This window comes from Chelon labrosus (assembly GCF_963514085.1).
Source record: "Chelon labrosus genome assembly, chromosome: 13".
In the NCBI taxonomy this organism is placed as follows: Eukaryota; Metazoa; Chordata; class Actinopteri; order Mugiliformes; family Mugilidae; genus Chelon; species Chelon labrosus.
In genome coordinates this window covers 27,227,076-27,250,062 of record NC_140346.1, presented here as the reverse complement: position 1 = coordinate 27,250,062, position 22,987 = coordinate 27,227,076, and the positions used below count along the sequence as shown (strand labels likewise).

Here is a 22,987-nt window from a genome sequence, read left to right as displayed (position 1 = left end):
GGGGTGGAAGCCTATCCCAGATGTCATTATGGGAGGAGGTGGGCTTCACACTCAGGCTCAGGTCTTTGGAAGGTGGAGGAAGTTGGAGCACCTGCAGAGAGCCCACGTTCTACCACGAGGAGAACATGTAAACTCTCCACAGCATCAGTGTTAACCACCAAACCATCTTCTAGATCTGGAATCCTACATATCTAAGGATGCAAATCAGGGATCAGGAATCTGTAAACACTTTACATTTTCAGGTAAGACACAGTCACCTCTCTTTGACCCACAGCACTTTACAAGATTATAAAAAGTCTTATTTTGGTATATTTTCTGTCTGAAGACAACTAAAGCCGAATTTAACGGGAAGAAAAACACAAACAGGTGTTTTAGAGTTTATAAAACACACCGCCTTAAATTGACAGACATAATCAAGGTAAAAAAAAGACCAAACACCTGCTCTAAGAGCTCAGCAGCAGCTGTGGTGGGATCCAGATGACGTGGTGGGATTCACATCCTGCTTTAACTCCACAGACTTTTATCAAAAGGTTTGGAGCCGACGCCACAACTGCTGCAAAATCAAATCCATGCGTTCATCAAAAATAAGACAGAAATTAAAGACTTGAAAATTTTTCTCTATTTAAGTTGTAATAAATACATGTAGCTACAGTTACACTTAGTAAAACTAGGTCTCACATCAAGAGACAAATTAAAGAGGAAAACACAGACATCAGTAAACCTTATCATTTATCCTTCCTATGTCCTATTTATTGTAGATTTGTAAATATGCAAATCTTGTATATATACCTTTTAGCTTATATTATTATTATTATTATTTTATTTTAGTGTATTTTTATTTATTTTATTTCTTCTTATTATTTTTTATTTTATATTTCTTTTTTTTTTTTTTTACTATTTTATTGTATTATATTTCCCTTATGGATCAATAAAGTCTGTCTAAGTGTTTAATCGTCATCCTTTCTCATTTCTTTGGTTCATTTTAAAACATCACACACTGACCCAGTTAGTGTGTGACCTTTGACCTTCAGGGTCAGCTAAGCAGACGGTGACAGACCGGACGAGGCTCCACGTCTGCCACGTTCACTCGGCCCTCGGGGAGAAACCGCAGCTTTGTGACGGTAAACACTCGTCACGCTGTCATGTTGGCCCTCCGGGGCTCGGTCTGACACCACAGAAGAAGAGAAATCAGAGTGGACGCATGGCCGTGTCCTGCAGCAGCTTCCTTGTTTAACATCCCGTCCAATCGCATTTAGCTGCGGCAATGCGCTCGGACGAGAGCTGAGGCACCCTGGGAAATAAGGCTTACTTGGCTGTTATGAGACCTGCTGCTGCTCTATCGTTTCCCGTTGATTTGTTTAGAGTAGCCGTTGCTGTGGCAACCGGCGGCCTTCCATCCTCTGACTGTTACCGTTGGAGACAAACGATGCTCACAATGAGACTCCTGAGATGAATGAAAAGGAGAAAACATCATTTTATTGAGATCACAGTCACAAACATCTGGACGCCATCGCGGCTCTTTCTCTCAGTTAAGAGCTGTAAAATGAAACGTCGTCTAATAAAATGCAGTGTATATAAAAATGTCAATATTAATGTGATGAAGCTGAGGAAGATCTGTTCACACGTCGTCTCTCTTCCTCTACTGTTCCTCTGTCCCACGCTGTCCAGTCAGGACATTCTCAGTCTTAACATCACTCCTCTTCTCTAAATTCATTCACTCCACCTCTAAGACCGTCTGTGGTGCAGGCCTCCTCCTCATCTTGGACCAAAACAAACCACCACCGGCGGCGTCTAACCTCCCCCCATCTCTATCTGCTGCCTTCATCTGGGACTCTGCTCTGAGATGTCGCTTCCCATCAGAGTCTAACCACCAAAATTTTACTTTTTGCTTCTAAATGATGTCTCCTTATTGAACTGTCAGGAAGCAAAGTATAAAGAATAAAAAAAATAAAGGATGACGAGAAGGAGGAAGTTTCTGTGCTAGGGACAGAGCTGGAGTCCCTGACATCTGTGGCAGATGGAAGGACCTTGAACAATCTCTGGTCCATCATGAACAATGTCCACCACCCTCTACAGGACACCATAGTCAGACAGCTCGTTCAGTGACAGGCTGCTGTCTCCGCCCTACTCCATGGACAGGTTTAGGAGGTCATTTGTCCCTCAGGTCTCTACAACGCCTCCAAAGCTCTTCTTAGTTACTTCAATAAATTTCACTTTTTGCTTCCAAGCGATGTCTCCTTATTGAACGGTCGGGATGCAAAGCATGCACACAAAGGAGGTCTGCTTGGAGAGGACAAGACATGTGAAAAGAGCCGAAGGAAGGGAGGGAGGACGCTTGGGTTCATTCAGAAAAGATGCAAGATTAAGAAAAGAGAGGAGAGGGTGAGGGCAGATGGATCCTGGATTAAATCAGAGCGTGAACTACCAGACCTTCACTGAAGCTGGAAGCTGTTCAAATGACACTGAAGACAACAGAGGACATTTGTGTCTTTTAATCGGTGCTGGGTGAAGTTGTGGATGCAAGGAGGTCGGAGAGGAGGCAGCCTCAGTCTGGTCCGAGGTTATGTGACTCTGAAAGAGAGCAAAGAACGAAAACCCACATTTAAAGCCTCATTCAAACTCTCTCTGTGGAGGTCTCTGCTATCTCTACCAGACACATGTTAGTTTAATGTCCCTCCTGCTTCTCTGCAGCAACGTCGCCTCAATCTGTGAATTATATCAGCAGCTCCAAACCACACGGGTCCTTCTTATCTGTCTCCTTTTCCCCTTTCTGTCTGCCTCCTTCATGTTCCTGCTCGCCTGGACCACTCTTCTATCTCTGCTCTCCCCTCCTCTTCCTACTTTTAATCAGAAAGCAAAAAAATAAATAAAAAAACAACCTTTAGGAGCATGCTGTACACGTGTGTTATCAGAAATAAACCTGTAAATTCAGAATCTAATAATCTGTTCCCTCATGTTCAGACTTTATTCCCCTGCTCCGTCAAAAGTGTACTTGTCATACACCTTGAATATGATTTCTATGTAATAAATACATTTTGAATACAGCGGGTAAATATATTTCTAAAGGTGCTACTGACGTGAAAGTTTCACCAGATGTCGGTAACAACCCATGCAACCCACACGTCTGTTGCTGTCTGAATAGATGTTCATTAATGTGCACTGTCCCTGTCAAATACATAAATAAATGATGCAAATAAATCAAACCTTAGATGTCCATATTACGTGTTAAAAAATGGAATGACGCAGGGAAAAAGTATTGAACACATGAATGGAGGTGGAAAACAGGCAAGGAAAGCCAAGACACCAGTTATCTGGTCAACTTGTTGAAACTGTGGAAACTTTTAAAAACCTTGGCTCCGTTCTGGACTGTCAGATACATTTGTGTACACTGCACATATAGAGAGTGCCCTAACATTTCATGTCTCTGCTTGGTTGGGTCACTTAAGCTGCAAGAACAAATTAAATGGGATCGTGACAATGATGGCAAGTGAAATTGTGGGAAAATCCCAAATGTCTCTGACCCACATTTATACTGAGAGGACGGGGAGGAAACTGGGAGGCGCTATAAAGCCCCACCAATACACATATCGTCATCTGAACTGTTATTTCACCACCTTATCGTATTTATTATTGTGTCCATGCAATACTGTGTGCCTGTACATGTGTCATCTTTTGTATTTTAGCACAGTCTGTCTTCTGTGTAGACAATTTTCCACCTCGGTGGACAATAAAGTTCTATTCTATTCTATTTTAAAATACTTCATTTATAACTAAAAAAAAAAGAAAAAAGTGAGATTTAAATTTGCGTTTCAAATGCTTCAGGGTTAAACTGCCAACTGCTGTTGTAATTGCTTTAATAAAATCTTGGATATTAAAGCAAAACATTTGACCTCAAATACTAAATTCTAAATAACTAAATTCTTGTAATATTAGTTTTGGATATGTACATAACAACTATAAGGTAAAACACGCAGCAAAGCTTGACAACAAAAAAGAAAAAGAGTCCTCTCTAAAATGCTTAATTTATCAACTAAATTATAATGTCAAACTTAAGAAAATACAGTTAAAAGTTTCAGTTTAGATTTTAAATGCTGCAGGGCTTTAGTGTCGTTGTAGTTGCTTTAATAGTCGTGTGTGTAAAATGTCTTCTAGGATAAAATATGAACGTTTCTGTTGTGTTTTCTTGTGAGCTGCATTATAAACACATCTAGTAAATAAAATGTTCTTTCCTCCATGTCTCTGCTCTGTATAATGGAGTGTTTCATGGAGGTCGGGGGGGATCTGGGATGTACTGTAACTGCCCCGTACACCAGCCACATATTTTGTTTTGTGAATGTCAACAGAAATGGAGTAAATACCGACGTAGAAAAAGACTCTTTGTCCAGATAGTAAGAGAGGGACCTTAACGGGCTCTTAATAAGACTCATGTTGCCGTGGAGCTGTCACGGCCGTCTGCTGAGGCCTGATTAGTGAGCCGGTGTCACGGCCGAGCTGTGACTGATGGCTCGATGACAAGCGGGTCTTTCTACCGCGGCGCACGTTTGTTTTGACTTCACCCAAGGTAACATAAACTCTCAGACATCGGTTGGTGTAATTTGTCTGGCGGCCGGCCCGAATCGCCCGGCTCTCCTGGGATCGACGGGGGAAAAAAACAACAACAACCTGACGAGGAGGAAAAAGACGCTTTTAGGCAACGTGACTCCACTATATGTACGCTTAGAAATTAAACTGGCAAAATTATCATCAGCCTACAGTAGAAAATGTTCATGCACTTAAAATCACAATCAGCTGCTGTCTTCACATTCAACTTGTGGAAATTGTGCACACAAGTTGGAACTTCAGCCGTTAGTCGAGAGAACGCCTCCACCAGTAACCGTCTAGCTGTAAACTAATTCAAGACTTCTGTCCATCGCCACCTAAAACCCACTCTGAAAGATCTGATTGACCCTGCAGATCTTTGCTGGAGCATAATCAGTTCCCAATAGAGAGACTCCGGATCAACCTCCACCAGAAAACACACACAGGAGAGGAGGTTGGTTCGGGCCTTTGAGAGGAGGGGCCTCTGTGGATCATCCCACAGATACTTGATCAGTTTGGGATCTAGTGAATTTGGAGGCCAGGTCAACACCTTGTGCTGTTCTTCATGTGTTTTTTTTTTAGTTGTTCCTAAAGTGTTTTTGTGTGTGTGTCTGTGTCAGGCTGCATCCTGCTGGGGATGGCTGCTGCCATCAAGGAGTGTCATTGCTATGGGGTGGGGGGGTGCCTGGTCTGGTCCAGGTGGGTGCTACATGCCTAAGTAACTAAGTAACATAAAAAACATGAAAACAACTGGAAAAATGTAACAGGACTACATGAAAGACAAAAAGAGAAGGTATATCAATCGCTTCATCAACGTGTCCAACAAGACAAATGAGTTTCTGTAGCATGAACAGATTTGGTCTGAGCACCAGCTGGAGGCAGAGCAGGGTCTTGGTTGCCGCTCCGTCTGCCAGCGGCTGCACCTGCTCTGAATCAGGTTAACTGGTCGATTGGCTCTGAGCAGGTGGTTCATTCACAGCACGGGTGCTGACGTCTGCTCAGATCAACTCCAGCAGCAGAAACACGTTCCTCCAGGTTCCTTCCAGATCCGTGAAGTGTGTTTAATGTAGAAAAATGTCTATTTTAAATTTAGGGTGTCGCTACATACTGCTGCTTGATCAAATAGTGATTCAGATTTTACACACCTGGGTGCAGCTCATCTCAGAGGCCCAGGCAGACCCTCAGCTCCTCCAGCGTCAGGCCTCGGTCTCCGTCCCTGTCACAGTACTGGGAAAACTTCTTGGCACACCGCCGCGGCTTCAGCCTTCGCCGCAGGAACTGACGGAGAGGTCGAGCCTCGCGCTCGCTAAGCACCCCGCTGAAGTCCACGTCCAGCTGACCGAAGTGATAGAGCAACACCGCCTCCGGCCTGGAGGACTCCTCGGCCTCGGGAGCAGCAGACGGAGCAGCGTCCAGGGAGGAGGAGGAGGATGATGAAGGAGGAGAGGCAGAGGATGGAGTGTTTGAGGCTCTGGTTGAAAGAAATGTAACAAAGCATGAGCAAAACTAGAAATACCTGCGACGGAAACGTTTCTAAGCTGGAAGAGGAGACAGATGATCATTATGTGTTCAGCCTTTTTGGAACAAACCTGATAAAAACCTCCACATCAGCAGTTTAAAGTGAGAACACTGTTTACAGAGGCACTGTCTTGGTTTGACAAAGTGTTCCTGAGCGTTCACACCGACATTAAAAAAAACACTTCTATTCCTGCAGAGCTCAATAAACATCTCATTTCACACGGACGAGGCAGCGCGCTGGAAAACAAAATCACCAGATGGCTCCTCGCCTCCTCTTATCAGTTACAGCGTCAGACTGAAACTCCGACAAACCTGGAGCTCATTTAACCATGAGAGTGAGTATTCAGAGGAATGATAATGAGATTAAAACAGGAAGTCATGAACATGAAGTGAGAGATGTGACGGAAAAAAGGAGCCAAGCGGTGAAAGCACTGATTGTCAAACGCAGAGAAACAGATGGAGTCGTTGTTTTCCTCCGTCGGTTCATCAGGTATGAGATCAGCTGGTCACAGAGCCCTGGTTTTCATTTCCTGTTTCTGAGGAAGAATCCAACAAGTCATACATTCAAGGCAACAATTTATCTTGATTTGAAGAGAATCAGCAGCTTCCTGTATTATGTTTTATGATATGTTAAGCAGCCGTGGTAATAATGTGCCGTAATCAACTATAGGAGGATCAGAAAATGAAGATAAATGAGTCTGAGAATGTTTGCAGAGTTAAAAAACAAATGATTCTCTGATCTGATCTGATCTGATGTCTCTACCCACACTAGATTTTATATTTTTAAATGTCACCACCACTGTCCTCCTACACAGTCTGCAGCAGTGATGACAGACCGGTCACATCATGTCTATATGCTGCATGCATGTTTTATCCAGATGTATGAATCTATCTGCTGCTCTCGTCCTCTCTCCTCCTTCCTGCTCAGACAAACTGAAATCTTTCCTGCCTCCAGCCATCAGTCTGTACAACTGTGTGTGACAGATAACTCTGGACTGGACTTAATGTTACTGCCAAATCTAACACAAGGTTTAGTCCCACATTTGTTATATATTATGTTTGATACGCTGAGTGTCTGTACAGAGCTGCTGCAACAGGGAAATATCATAGTTTGGGATTAATCCATCCATCCATCCATCCATCAGTCCGTCCATCCATCCATTCATCCATCCATCTATCCATCCATCCACCCACCTATCTATCCATCCATCTATCCATCCATCCATCCATCCATCAGTCCGTCCGTCTATCCGTCCATCCATCCATCCATCTTCCCATCTATCCATCCATCATCTAACTAATCATCCATCCATCCATCCATCTGTCATCTATCATCCATCCGTCTATCCATCCATCCATCCATTCAACCATCTATCTATCTATCTATCTATCTATCTATCTATCTATCTATCTATCTATCCATCCATCCATCCATCCATCCATCCATCCATCCACCCACCTATCCATCCCATCCGTCCATCAGTCCGTCCGTCTATCCGTCCATCCATCCATCCATCCATCCATCATCTATCTAATCATTCATCTATCATCCATCCATCCATCCGTCCATCCATCCGTCCATCATCTATCGTCCATCCGTCCATCCGTCCATCCGTCCATCCATCTATCCATCTATCTATCTATCGTCTATTCATCCATCCATCCATCCAACCATCCATCCATCCGTCTATCTATCATCCATCCATCTATTCATCTATCTATCTATCTATCTATCTATCTGTCTATCTATCTATCCATCCATCCATCCATCATCCCTCTTTTCTTTTCCGTCCCACCTCCCTCTTCTTTACAGACTTACAGGTAGTGACTCAGACTCCCAGCATGCTCTGCTTCCAGCTGTAGAGCTCTGATCAGACTCTGTAGAAACTGCTTCTTTCTGGGTCCGGGACATCCTGTGGGAGCAGAATAAAAGCAGAGTCTTTGGTCTTTGGTCTCTCTACAGGACGACAGGCGACTGATACAGACTCTATCAACTGTCAGGAATTACTTTTATACATTTTAAATAAACAGGATGAGATATTTCCATTACAGACAGAGATGATTCAGATGGTTTTCTATACTGAAAAGAGAAACAAACTACTATGGAATAATTGCAATTACACTGTGATACTGTCATTTACCTGGAAGAGGTTTCTCTGGGTACCTCGTGTCTGCCCCAGTGCAGTCTGGGATACGTTTCCTGTAAAGAGGCAGAATGGGCAACGGTTAATTAAACACCATTGGACTCTTTTATTTCATATATACTTCATGTATATTCTCAATATACATTTCTACCTCACTATATTTCTTATTTTTAGCCTTTTACTGACTGTCATACCTCTTTGGATGATGCTACTGGATACTGAATTTCCCACGGTAATATAATATAATATAATATAATATAATATATAAGATAATCAAAGAAAACCTGCATAATTACTGGAAACATCTCATATATATTGTGACTTCTGCACCTCCTCTGGCCTTCCAGTGGCTGTGCAAGGGCGTTTATCAATACCAATTATGCAAGTACACTTAGAACTTGACAAGTTTCATAGTGAATTACAGAAGTAAAGTATTTTACTGAAATAAAACTCTTATTTTTGCAGCTCTGTCACCACAAACTACATCCTCCAGAGCTGATTATTGTTGTTGTTCACGCTCGGGATCATCATGGGCTCAGATCAGGACTAGGATTTGTTGTTAGTCGTAAGAAAATAAAAGTATTTATTGACGGTTTCCAGCCTTCATCAATAATGACTCCAACAAAGTCCACAAGCTGAAAGTCTAAACAAGAGATGCTGGAGATTTGACAGTTTCATAAGCAATAAAATAAGAAGTTATAACTGTTTAACACTTATCTTCTTACCGTTATATTATATTGAGTACTAAAAGTTTATGTACAGCATACATAATCTACAGACAGGGCTGTAGTGCTGGTGGGAATGATTCCACTGTAGATATGTTCTCGTGTTTATTTCATGCTACACTGGTAAAAATGTCTCCATCTAACATAAATTCATTATTTAATAAGTAAAAAGTAATTTCTTTGTAAATGGCACGATGAAATATTAAAAAAAAAAAAAGAAAAATAGAGCCTGCTATAGTGGTATAGTGGAAAATGATTAGGCCTCAGGGAGTTTGAAACCATGAGAAGAAAACATGGACCTCTGAGGAGTTTATGAACAGCTGAGCAGAAACAACGGAGATAAAAATCCCTGGAGAACAGAACGGGCCGACCTTCTGCTCCTTTATGGCCCAGTCGGATCCAGAGAGGATGGAAGGAGCGAGGGGGAGCAGGGAAAATGAAAGAAATGAACTAAATACCATGCAGCAGTCGAAGGTAGCGGCCGGCCGCTCTCCACCCTGACACACCAGCAGTAACCTGTACCAGTGTGACACTGTACGGGGCTGTAGCGACCGTCTGCAGTGCATTCTGGGAGGAAACGCGCCTCTCTCCAGGTGGAACGGGTCTGAGAGAGCAGGGCTCGCTCACGCTCACATGTCTGAGGACTGTCTGTTCACACACACACATATATATATACAGAGAGAGAGAGAGAGAAACTCAGTATTATTACAGCACCAATCAGGCATAACATTATGACCACCTTCCTAATGTTGTGTAGATCTCCCTTTTAGCACCATTCAGTTTTTTTACAGCCCCAAGTTCTGTTATTATGAACTCAGCCCAAATCATAGTTTGGGAAATCAGGAGGAGCTCGGTTCATCAGTAAAACAGAGACATTATTACAGTCAAAGGCAGAAACAAATGAGCAGATACAGATAAAGACACGAGTTGTCTGAACGTCAGTTTCAGCTTTAAAGTTCAGTTCTCTCAACAAGAACCAAACTCATCTGTGTTTAGTGTCGATGTGAACCGAGCAGGGAGCTTTCTGAGACATTGATAGGAGTAATAGAAACTTAAAAATGTCCCTTCAAGGTACATTTAATACAGATCTAAACAAAAAAATAAGGTGATTAAATTGGGTTAACTCTCACCAGTGGGTCGGCGGTTCGCTTTGGGCTCGGAGTTCATCAGGATGGTAATCAAGAGAGGAGGAGCTGTCAGCTCTGAAGCAGGAGACAATATAAATTTTAGAGTATTTCTGCTTGTTAAGATATTTTATAGAAGAGAGTGGAGGACAGGGAGGACAAATAAAAAGAATAAGAAACTTCCCTCAGCACCTGTGGGCCACAGAAACAAACCAATGCACAAGAAAGACATAAAAATATAAAATGACTGCTTCGATTTCTCTCTACACTTTCTCCATACATTCCTGCAGACAGGGAAGTGTGACCTGCTGAGGCAACAGAAGCCCCAAAGCATGAAGTGTTTTAGCCTTTTCTGGGAGTCCATCATCCACAATAGTCTCTGTGTGTTTTCTCTTCAGCTGCTTGAGGACATTTTTGCTTTGCGATCATTTGAAATACTCGAAAATGTCCCAAGCAAGATAAAATGCACGCTGGTCCAGGACACATTTATGTTCCCTCACTCCTAAAAGAAAGTGGTCGCAGGCGGTCCAGACAACCTCCGACCATGGTCCAGGAGATCAGATTTCAGTGTGTCCTCAGTGCCAGGTGTGAACAGGTACTCAGTGTGTTCACAGGGCCAGCAGTTAAAGAGCATTAATTAGCGGTGCTATTTTTGGCCACTTCACGAACACAAATTTAACGTAGCTCTGTTTTTAGTCTGAACCGAGTCCAGGATCTGTCTCTTCAGCTGCTAAATGCTCCACTGTGTTCAGCCGTCAGCCTCTAACGGTGAGAATAAACCAAAACAGTGAAGCTGTAGCAGGACTTCACCTCTATGAGGCTCTGTGAGGCCGATGGGAGCTGCAGATTCAGGTGATGCTTCTCTGTAGGCTCAACACTATAGACACATGGTTTACGGATTCTTTATTAAACACAGGAGCCTCATTGTAGAAGGTTGTGTTTATCACCTGTAGGTTTTCTGGAGTCCATCGTAGGCGCAGGATCATCAGCTTCACCTGGAACATAAGAAAAGAGAGTAAAGAAACCTGCGAAACCTGAATATGTGAAAAGAATAATGTGGTTAAAAAAAAGGCACGTAAATATTATTTTACACACCAGGATTTGTTTTAAAAAAGACATAACCGACGCAATAAATGTTGGAAATGTAAGCAGGAAGTGTTACGTTTCTATTTGCCATCCTGGATTGTGTTGTGGTGTTTTGTCTTTATGGACAAGAGGTACTGAAAAACCTCAGACAGACTCAAACAACCTTTAGAAACCTCCACGACTATGTCTGATAGACTAAAACTCTACTATTAAGGCTTATAAAAGCAGAGTTTGGTCTGGAAAGAATGGATTTAATCATGGACAGTGTAAACATGGAAAGCAAGTAGAGCGCCCCCTGGTGGCTGGCTGCAGTATAGGTCATAAGCTCCACCCCTCCATGTTAGTGGGCGGGACTTGGGCCAAACTAAAACACTAAAATACACGTCAAATACATTTCTTTCAAGGATGGTTCCTGTCATTTTAAGTCGTTTTGGATGAGTTTTGTTTTAATTAGTTATTTGGCGCTATAGAAACAGGATGTGACATAATGGCGGCTACCAGTTGCCATGCCAACCGCTCTGTAAAGCGGTCCGTGAGCATGTGAGAGTTTTAAAAATAAGTACAGTGTATAATCCAACATTTTCTTGTAGCTGCTGGAGGTAGATCAGAGCGTAGCATTAATTAAACGAAAACGCGAGTGAGTCTGGAGGAAGTGTGGGCGGGGCATCGATATCGTGGCCCAGTGTGGCTCCACCCTCCAACCGTACTGATCAAACTCGCAAGATGGCGCCAGCTGTATTCCCTGGAAAATTGCGGCATTTTGGCCAATGCAAGGAAGCAGTGCTGTGTTGTCCATATTTATATACAGTCTATGCTTTACTGCAGCATCTGATTTATTCTAGTACAGATGGACCAAAGTGTGCAGGGTAATTAAAACTAAGTCCAGTCTGGAAAAATGTTCAGATTTTTGTGCAGCATCACATAGAGGATGCGGTAAACTACTGTAGGTTTACTTCTATATAGTCAGTTTTTATATTATGTCTATGTTGTCTGTATTTAAGTCTGAAATCTGAACAGAGGGAGTATTAGACAGTTTGTGGAGTCTTGGCATGTGAAGAGCTCTGTGAATGTTCAGGTCCCTACAGATGTGTCTGGCAGAGAAACAACCAGAGTGCTACGCCAAGAAAAGGCAGAAAGGAAAACACAGAGGAGAAACTAATAAGAGAGCTAACCTTCAGTAAACAGAGATGTGTATATATACTGCGTTAAATACATTTTAATGAACGCTGAACTCTTCTTACCTTCGATCAGAGCTGAATCTGCGTCTGTGGTCTGAGCCAACGCGGTGACGTGATCTGTTTGAAATGACATGGTGAGATTCAACACCTCAGAGCGGAAAATACTCTAAACTACATTCAGATGTGATTTAAGGAATGCAGATGTTTGCCCTGCAAGATGCTGCTGAACAGCTACAGGAGAATAGTTGAGCAAATTTCTCTAGACGATTAAAGGTCACTTCTGAGAAATAATTAACATCAAGGAGACTTTTACTGTATATTTTACAGGTTTGAAAACTGGGATCCTTTTCTATTCTGTAGATGAATCAAACCCAATGATTCTGTTTGCAACAGGAAGCAAAGGGTTTGTTGGAAATGTGTCTGATAGCACGAGTAGATCAGTATTGGTAGTACACCGATCAGGCATAACATGATGACCACCTTCTTAATATTGTGCAGGTCTCCCTTGTGGTGACTCATCACAGAATGGACATGGGCCTTCTGAGGGTGTCCTGTGGTGTCTGGCAACACAATGTTGTTAGCGGGTGGGGCCTTTGAGGGGAGGGGCCTCTGTGGATCATCCCACAGATACTTGATCAGTTTGGGATCTAGTGAATCTGGAGGCCAGGTCAACACCTTGTGCTGTTCTTCATGTTTTTTTTTGTTTTTTTTTAGTTGTTCCTAAAGTGTTTTTGTGTGTGTGTCTGTGTCAGGCTGCATCCTGCTGGGGATGGCTGCTGCCATCAAGGAGTGGCATTGCTAGCCTGGTCTGGTCTAGGTGGGTGCTACATGTCTAAGCAACATCCACACCAATGAATGCCAGGTCTAAAAGTTTCCCAGCAGAACATTGAACTGTCACAAGATGGTCAATGATATTTACTTCTCCTGTCAGTGGTTTTAATGTTGTGGCTGATCAGTGTAACTTCTCAAAATTTGTCAAATGAAGTGAATGTTTCCGTGCAGTCTATCTGATGAGTGTATAAAGCAGGTCTGACCTGTGCAGTTGGGGATCAGATGGAGGACGGTGGTACCACTGACAGGTTTTCCATCAGGCATGGAGCACCAGCAGTATCCCGTCTGGTTATGGCACTGCACCGGCATGAAGTGACCGTCAGGACTGCACTCTGGCACAAAGATGGTGGCTGCAGAAGTAACATGGCTGCCCCTGCTGTGGGCTCTGGCCTCCAGGCCCTGAGCCCTGACCAGCTGGCACTTTGTCTGCATGGGATCTAAAGAGAAGAGGTAATATGAGCTTAAGGTTCTTGCTCTAGCGGTTTCAGGACAGGTTCTGTAAAGCGTCCCCAGACAGTTTGTATTCTTATTGATGCCATATAAATAAAATTAAACTGGAAATGAACATCCCACTGATGGAGCTGATGCTGACAACATCACAGATTTAAATCTGATGAAATACGGGGAAACTAAAGTAAATACACAACGTTTAGTTCTGAAAACGAGCTCAGACTCATGGTATGAGCTCCTTTAAAGCAACATTACGAAACTATTTCACATTAACGTAACAGCTTCAAATTCATGTTGCTCCTCTTTTATTCCCCTTGGATGGTTGTTTTGACATGACGTCCTTTTAACTCGAGACGATGGGGTTCGATCCAGCACGAATAAGAACCTAAAACCTCCACAGACCACTAGGTTCAAGTCTGAAGGCTACGGACATCACCTTGACACTGGTTACTACTGGCAACAACACCAAAAAAAAAATAAGAAGAGTGTTCTCCGTATGGACACCACGGCAGAGAAGAAGAAAACCAAGAGGACAGTGATGGAGGAACATAATACCATAATATCAGCTGGGTTGCTGTGTCTTGTACTGTTGCTTGACGTTGCTGTTTTGTCAACTTTCTTTTTCATCATTAATCAGTTCAGTTTAAGCTGCTGGTTAGACATTTTGGGACAATTATTTAAAAGGCATAATCACTGACTTTCATTGCTGACATGACACTTTAAGCATCATCTCTACTAACTAATCATCGATCACGTGACAATAACAACATGGACGCCTCCAAGAAGACAGGTGAGGAGTCCAGTGGTCCGTTGCAGCAAACTAGCAGCGGTTCATCAAGTGTGTGGAAATACTTCACTAAAAATGTCCATTCTACCATGACATGTCAGTCCTGAAATAAAACTGAAGCACTTCTGCACTGCATCTGAAAAGACACCCACTAACGCTAGCAGAGGAACGGTCCAAATCCTCTGTACAGCAGTCAGTTAACAACTTCACCAAACGTCCTGTGGTAACAGAGAGAAGGAGGCTGCACATCGACTATTTGATAAAGTTATTGGACCTTTAGCTGCAGAGAAATACCTGCTACACTATCCCATCTAACAACAAGCTGTGGAGTACTATTAAACACTATTGAGTGCAGATTTATGTAGACTATACATATCTGCAGAGCACAGTATCGATAAGCTCATGTGTTTATGTTCAGCTGTTGGTTGTAGAGTGTGTTTTTTTTTTTGTCCTTAATGTCAGTGAATGCACCATGCGAGAGACGGTATTTATGGCAGAGCTGAGAGTGCGATGTTTTGGCGCTCTAAAATATAAATAAAATGTGTGCAACAAGAGCATCATGGGAGAACTTATCAGCAGGTTGTGGACGTGGGTAGCCGACCAGCTGGGTACCTGAGCAGTGTGCCCGTGGGGTGAGGCGTAGCTGTGTGTTGATGCACTGGGCTCTCTGGAAGGCACACAGCGATTTGTACAACCTGCCGTTGCTGCCGCACACGGCTCGGTGGCGCCCCCTCTGGCAGTCCAGGACACAGCCCTGGGGCCACATGTTCTCCGTGATGAGGAAAGGCTGCAAACACAAGCAAACACAAGCAAACTTTTATATCCTCTATGTTGTTACGGTTGACTGCGGAGGTAAACTGGACACTAGTCTGTCAGACGTTCATTCAAATTCACAGCTGGAAAAAATAAAAATAAATGAAGAGCAGAGTTGATTAAGAGAGTGGGAGAGGCTTTAAACAGTCAACACATCTGATACTTCAGGACGGCCGAGTCAAGACAGAAAGCTTGTCCTGCCATTTTTATCTGTAAGGCCTCCAATCTTTCAACTAATGAGTGGATAAACTAATTGAGGATGGAAACATCTTCCCCGCAGAGTGATGCTCTGTCTCCATCTCTGCCTCGACTGCTGCCAGGAGCTGTGAGACGAGGAGGAGGAAGAGGGAGGAGGAAGGAGGGCTGCTGGCTGACAGGAATACTTTCTCACTTTTTCACTGGCAGAGTGACAGTTTATTTTGGAATAAATCTATTAAAACCTGCCAAAATGTTATTGCAGGCTCATTCTTAGGCAACAGCTCTTTTTTTTTTACTCTACGCTTCTATTTCCTTTTTAAGGAGCTGAGTTTTTCTTTTTTGTAATTCACTAAACTGCTTCCACAACAATTTTTAATAGTTTTAGCTGAATGCACTTTAAGGGATTATTGTTGCTGCTCTATCACAACAACAAAGAGACTGAGGAGAAGATGGAAGAAGAAAAATATCTGAGCAGAAGCAACCATGAGACGTTTGGAGGAGTGCTTAAGAAATAACATTTAAGGCACTAAGATGAAAACAAGTGAGGTGGAGGTGAGAAGAGGAGAAAGAGGAGAAAGAGGAGAGGAGATGGGTAGAGGATGGGAAGGCAAGGAAACAAAAATGGGAAGGGGGAAGAAGAGGAAGCGAGGAGAGTGGGAGACAAGAAGAAAAAGGAAGAAGGGAATGGAGAATAACTAAAAAGTAGGAGAAGAAACAGGGTAACAAGAAAAGAAAGAACAGGAGAAGATAGGAGAGAAGGGGATAGAGATCTTTGACCCTTTATTTATTGGTCCACGTTTTTAATCAAAATAAGAAAACTAAAAAAACACAGACTACATTCTGTCTTCACAAACTTAGAACAAGAGATTCTTAACCCCAAACACCTTGAACTCCTCAAACAGTGGCACAGTGGAACAGTGATTAGTGCTGGTCCCTCACAGCAAGAAGGTCCTTGGTTCGAATCCCCGTGACAAAGAGGCCTTTATGTGTGGAGTTTGCAAGTTCTCCCCATGTTTGCATCAACTAAAAACATGGCGCTGGGTCAGGTTGGCCCACACTGGTGGTGCGCTCGGTCGCAGTGACAAATAAAGTACTTCACAGAAATAAACTCTCCTAAATCAGAAACCATTTTATAATTAAACCTTTAAACATCAGCTCAACATCTTCTGATCCAAATGCTCAGCTTGGCCTTTCAAAAAAAAGAAAAAAAAAAAAAGAACAGAACAGACATTCCTGTGTTTTATAACAGAACATCTTTGATCATAAATAAAAGGTTTATCTTTTAAAATGAGAAACATGGAGCCAGTCTGGGATAAGACAAGGGAGGACAAGGGAGGAGAAGAAGGGAGAAGGGGGGAGGTACATGAGTAGAAACAATAAGGGAGACGAGAAAAGAAAAAGAGCAGAATCTGGCAAGTGTAATGATCTAAATGACTAACACATGCTCCTCTATGAGTCTGACAACACACCCAGGTCTCTGTGTAAATACACACTCTATACACACTCTGTACACACACACACACACACACACACACACATATGCATCACATATAAAGCCGCCTCCTCCTCCTCCTCCTCACTCTTCATCAGTGCCTCTTTGTCCGTCATCCTGCTCTCTCTCTCTCTCTCTCTCTCTCTAAGACACATGAGCACACTGTGACTTGTTCAACACCGTTATTATAACTGAGTGGTGAATGTGACCTCTAGTAATTAATGCATTGACTGTAGAGCTCGATGATCTATTGATTCTAACCTTTAAAATATAAAGATTAACTGTTTTTTTTTCTCTCTGTTTTATATGATGATTATAAAATAAATATATAAATAATAAATGTCAGGCAAAGAGAAGCAGCTGAAAGACATGGCCTGCTTCATGAGTGATTCTAAAGAATAACTGATAATTCATGGCTGCGGCTCAAAAGCAGGGACACGGAAACTCCTGCTAGTCCAAGAGTGTACATCCCTGTTGGTGAGTAGATGGTAAACTACTTTAAAAACCACTAAAAACATTAACACCATAGAGGCTGACCAGGGTCTAATTTACTCCGCCATGGTCTCATAACAAATCGGAAATATTGTTGCACGTTTCAAACAACGCTGTTGCTTGTGTTGTTTTCCTATTGCTCCTGAAAGCATCACTCTCTCACCCGTCCCTCCCCCAAGACCCTCCACTCACACCGCTCGCTCACCTGCTCTTTACTCAATTTAACCTGACGGAGAAAATGGCACGGACAACTAAAATTTATGATAACGCCACTTTTTAAAACCCGATGTTTGTGCTCTTGACTTTTTCAGACCATGGAGATTCATTCATTCATTCATTTTCTGTAACCACTGGAGCCTATCCCAGCTGTCATAAGGTGAGAGGCGGAGTCCACCCTGGACAGGTCTCCAGTCTATCACAGGGCTAACACAGAGAGACAGACAACCATTCACACTCACACCTACGGCCAATTTAGAATCACCAATGAACCTAACCAGCATGTCTCTGGACGGTGGGAGGAAGCTGGAGTACCTGGAGAGAACCCACGCAGACACAGGGAGAACATGCAAACTCCACACAGAAAGGAACCAGTCGGCCCATGGATTAGAACCCAGAACCCTCTTGCAGCTGTGAGGAATCAGTGCTAACCACCACTGAAAAGGACAAGCATCTGAAATGGGAACGTGTCTCTGTGAAGGGATGACAGTGATGGAGTGTGGTTTATTCTGACAACCTGCAGCCAATCAAAGCAAAGGTCAACATCCTTCCTGCGCAATCTGAACACAACACGCCGCTGACGACGTCAATAATTAACAACAGCTGAAAACGTGTTTCCACTCATCTGCGCAAAACAAGACGAGAGGAGGTAACAAAGAAAGAAAAGAAAGAAAAGGCAGAGACGGTGGAAAGAAAAAGAGGAAATGTGAGGAAGGAAGGCAGAGAGAGTGGAGGGAGGAGTGGAAAGAGGAAATGAGGGGAGGAATGTGGAAGAATGAACGAGTGGAGAGACGGATGGAAGAGAGAGAGAGAAGGAGGCAAAAAAGGGAGTGATGGAAAGTAGAAGAAATACAAGAATAGATTGGAAGTTAATGGTAAGGTTGGAAGGAGAGAAGATCTACGAGAGAATAAGAAAGAGAAGAATAACGGAGGGAAGAGTAGAGGAAACAGAGAAAAATGGAGAAAGGATGGAGGTTAGAGAGAGAAGAATGAAAATAGGAATGAGGGGAAGAATAGAGGAGAGGTGTAGAGAGGGGGATGGAGGTCTGGGTTTAACGAATGAAGAGAAGAGAGGGAATTCAGAGGAGGGGCGGAGGGCAGGAGTCCAGGTGCAGAGTGTTGGGTGGACTGGTCTTCCTGTCTGTCAGGTAGACGACAATAACCTCAGTGTTGAGACAACCGGCGGCTTTTAGGGTTTAGGCCCCGTTAAAGTTCAGTCTGGGGAAAGTGAGAACAAGCCGTCACTGTCTACCGGTGGCTCACACCTTCCAGAGCCCACGGGCCGGACCGGACCGGACCGGACCGGACCGGACTCATCTCCTGAGCTCTGTGAAATGTGGTGTTTGGCCTGGGACAGAGCGGCTGCTGCTGAGAGGTGTGTTAACGCCTGAGACGGGGTTCAGCCTCTGAGCACACTGAGCTGCTGTGAATCTGATCAGCAGCACTAACACACATATACACATTACACCTGAGGGGATTAAAAGGTGTGTGTGTGTGTGGGTGTGTGTGTGTGTGTGTGTGTGTGTGTGTGTGTGTGTGTGTGGACAAACATCACCTCCACACACACTCCAGCACAGACTGTGACTGCTGACAGACGCACAAACACACAGTCACGCTCCTGATGAAGAAACACTAATATTCCTGCAGGTGTACAGACGGGGACTGTGCTGCTCAGTCTAAATGAATCTTATGTACTTTAACTTTAACTGATGACATTTACCAAATATACGCTCAATTCTCTGGTTGATTTCTGACATTTGAAGAGAGAACTTGCTGAGACTTAGTTGAAATTGTGCCATTAAAAGCTTTCTCAGGTTTCCTAATAAATATCGACCTGCTTAAGACCCCCACCCCATAGCACTGACACTCCTTGATGGCAGCAGCCATCCCCAGCAGGATGCATGAAGAACAGCACAAGGTGTTGACCTGGCCTCCAAATTCACTAGATCCTAAACTGATCAAGTATCTGTGGGATGATCCACAGAGGCCCATGTCCATTCTCTGATGAGTCACCACAAGGAAGACCTACACATACACAAATCAGTGTATGTGTCTCCACTAAATCTGCTGCAGATGCAACAGAAGAAGAAACTTTTGACATCTGTTTAAATGAAAGTCTTCAAACAGTAGCACAGGAAATAAGAGAGAGCAGCAGCAGAGCTCTGCAGCCAGCTTGTAGATCAAGGTCAGTATTTTAACCTCTGAGCCATGGAGGCGTCTCTGGTCGTTATCATCCAGTAACTACAGCTCCTATCAGACTTTAAATGTGTGTCAGAGGCTCTCTGGGGACAGGCCGCTGTTAAATGCTGTCAGAGTTTTCTATTTCCTTCTATCCATTTACAGCAGTAAGTCCAACGGTTGCCAGATCGGGCGGTTTCATGCCCAGTTAGGCAGTTTTTAGTTTTATTTTGTGGGTAAATATAGACTTGGATTGGCAAACAAACTCTGGGCTGGTTTGGGATAATTGTGGCATTCCTTTAATTTATCTTTAATGAGTGATTTGAAACAAAAACAACGTGAAGGTGCTTTTTTGTGCAGTTCTTACTGGCACTTAAACTACATTACCCAGGATACACCAAGTGTCTAGTTGGGATGAGCTCCTTTTTAGAAGAAATTTAGCACACCATGGGCCTATGAGTGGACTGAATTACGTCAGACAGATTTAAACTAGCCCAGGTTGTCGCTGCAGGATATCTCTGCTTTATCTGCACTGATTTGTATCATCAGTCGGGGTGATTTTAGTACTAAACACAATATCAATCTAATATTTTGATGGTGTTTGATCAGATTTCAGAATGGAACCCATCAGCTGTATCTGGCAGCACTGAGTACATCTAGAACACTACAAAATGTTTAAAAAAAAAAAGGCTCCATACATTAGATGTTGGTGCATTCAAGAGCCAGTGGGAAACCTGTACAATCTGTGTCTCCAGAATAAAAAGAATCTTCTTAATCTCTCGTGCTATTGGGATGTTAGTCAAAAGAAAGCACAATACAACCTCACCTACGATGACCTCTTGCAGATATGCAAATCATGACTTTAGTGTCTGCCCTGTTAAAAAATGTCCACTTGCAAAAAACTGCTATAAAAATTTAACAGATTAATATTTTTTCTGCTTTTTTCTGCATAAATCTCTGAACCACTTCAACAATTTATAAAATTACCAAAAAAATTCAATCGTTTTGAGGATTTTAACCTTTTTCCAGTTTGATTACTTAAAGTTTTTATGACCAAGATTATCTAACATATTGACTTGAATGCATAATTAGTTTTTGTGTAAAAACTTTCTACACTCTTGAGTCATTAAGGACAAAAATGTCCAGATACCCCTCAGACTCTGGAGGGATGTAGAGGAAGGCCAGTACCAAAGGTCTCTGTGAAGGATTTGTGGAGTAAACAACAGTTCCAGCAAACTTCAACCTTAACATATTTTTCATCAGAGCTTCCCAGAAGCACTTAAACACACAATTAGATTAAAAGAACATTTTCCCAGCACAGTGAGACATTAAATGCAGGACCCTTGACAACCTGTTCATCAAAAAGCTTAAAAGAGAGAAGGCAAGAATACAAAGATTAAACGATGCAAAACCGCCTTGACTGGTAAATATTGTCGTGTTTGTTGTGATTACATTATATTGTTCTGTATTTCTCCTACAGGGAAGATTTTATATCTGAGGACATTAACAAGCATCTCCAAAATGTTTTTGTATTATAATCTATATTTTATATTCTCAAATTTAAAATCCATTTTCTTCATTCTTTCAATTCCTGTGACCATTTATTTAGTTTATAGTGCCTCTAGTCTCTATAATAATAATAACATATCATATTTCTACGGCTCAGATATTTTTATGAACACACCATTAAACTATATTACAGAACGACTTTCTCTCTCTCACACACTCACCTGTCTGTTTCCCCTGAGTAGCAGGTTAAATATTTACCTGGCAGTGATTCGTCTGTGTGTGTGTGTGTGTTTGTGGTTTGGACTTGTTGGCTGGTGTTTCCCTTCTGTCCTCCAGAAAACACACCGGGGACAACCTCTAAATCAAACCCAGTGATTAATCCCTCTGTGCTGAAAGTAAATATTGTCTCTGATGCGGCCAGAATAAAAAGAATAATTAACACCATGCTGTTCTCTGACCTTGTTCAGTTTGACTAAAGCAATCACAAAACAGAAGTTAATCGAGCCAGGTGATGTGGAGGCCAGATTCCTGAAAAGTAATTCAAGTTGTTCTTATGAAGACTGAAGTCGTGCTGAGAAGGATTCTCTTTATCTATGTTTAAGGTTTAATCAGTCAGAATTTTTTTTGCTCCCGCTCAGTTTGTCTCCTGCAGAAAACTTTGATTTAAAAGAAGTGATGGGCCATATTCTCTGACAGTATCCTGTACATTAGTTCACCTTTTATAAAACAAACAGTAAAGTTAACAATACCTCACACATTAAAAGTAGTTTCAAAATAGTTGAGCCCATGAAACTTTAGTCTAAACACAGCATGTAGTAAATAAATTAGCTAATAGGCAACCAAGTTACTGTTGTGTTGGATTAAAATGATGTCGTCACATAAAAACTAAACAGGTTATAGTTATAAACAGGTAGGATATGACGTTAGTGATGTTAAGACCAGTAGTGTAAGTATAAGTAGTGAACAGATTGAACAGGTAAGTTATAGGTGAGTTATAAACAGTTAAGTTATAAACTGGTAAAGTTGTGATACGGTAAAGTTATAAACAGGTAAAGTTATTAACAGGTAAGTCATAAACTGGAGAGTTTGAACATGTTAAGTCATAAACTGGTTAAGTTTTGGAAAGGTTAAGTTATAAATTAAGTTATAAAAAGGTAACGTTATAAACAGGTAAGTTATGAACAGGTAAGATTGAACAAGTAAGTTATAAACAGGTGAGTTATGACCACGTGAATTTGTGAACAGGTAAGTTATAAACATATTAAACTATAAATTGGTTACGTTTTGAAAAGGTTAAGTTATAAACTAAGTTATAACCAATTTAAGTTACTAACAGGTAAGTTGTGAACAGGTGAGATGTGAACATGTAAGTCATAAACAGATAAACAGGTTATTAACAGGTAAGTCGTGAACAGGTAAACGGGGAGCACCGTTCCGTCTTACCGCCGTTCTCTCGGTCTGAACCGACTCCGAGAGCAAGAAGACGAGCAGCGCGTGGCAGGTGAAAATGAGCGCGAGCATCATTCCAGCCACGGTCACTCAAGAGGACCAGCGGTCGCGCGCGGCCGGCTCCCTGTCCTTGTCCTTGTCGTTAATAAGTTTTAAACCTCCGCAGAGCGCGCGCCGTTCAGCCACGGCCGGTGTGAACGTTAACAGGATGTAAACAAA

At 42.4% G+C, this 22,987-nt stretch overlaps 1 protein-coding gene across 1 annotated transcript; it reads right to left on the bottom strand.

The window, feature by feature from the left end:
* Positions 1–1,476: 1,476 nt before the first annotated feature.
* On the bottom strand, positions 1,477–22,987 carry LOC311498673 (SPARC-related modular calcium-binding protein 1-like). The gene is made up of 11 exons (XM_084559362.1): positions 22,763–22,987; positions 15,034–15,208; positions 13,388–13,621; positions 12,417–12,470; positions 11,037–11,084; positions 10,096–10,167; positions 9,424–9,613; positions 8,238–8,296; positions 7,916–8,009; positions 5,724–6,049; positions 1,477–2,571 (listed from the first exon to the last, which is right to left on the bottom strand). The coding sequence occupies exons 1-10, from the start codon at positions 22,841–22,843 to the stop codon at positions 5,740–5,742; spliced, it is 1,317 nt and encodes a 438-aa protein (XP_084415488.1). The 5' UTR covers positions 22,844–22,987; the 3' UTR covers positions 1,477–2,571; positions 5,724–5,739.

What these genes read in the sequence shown, in the direction of transcription:
- LOC311498673 (XM_084559362.1), bottom strand. Translation starts at nt 22,843, where the DNA reads ATGATGCTCGCGCTCATTTTCACCTGCCACGCGCTGCTCGTCTTCTTG. An exon ending in TTCAGACCGAGAGAACGGCG is followed by an intron (nt 15,209 to 22,762) that starts GTAAGACGGAAC and finishes TTGTGTTTGCAG; the next exon opens with CCTTTCCTCATCACGGAGAA. An exon ending in AGCGAACCGCCGACCCACTG is followed by an intron (nt 9,614 to 10,095) that starts GTGAGAGTTAAC and finishes GTGTGTGAACAG; the next exon opens with ACAGTCCTCAGACATGTGAG.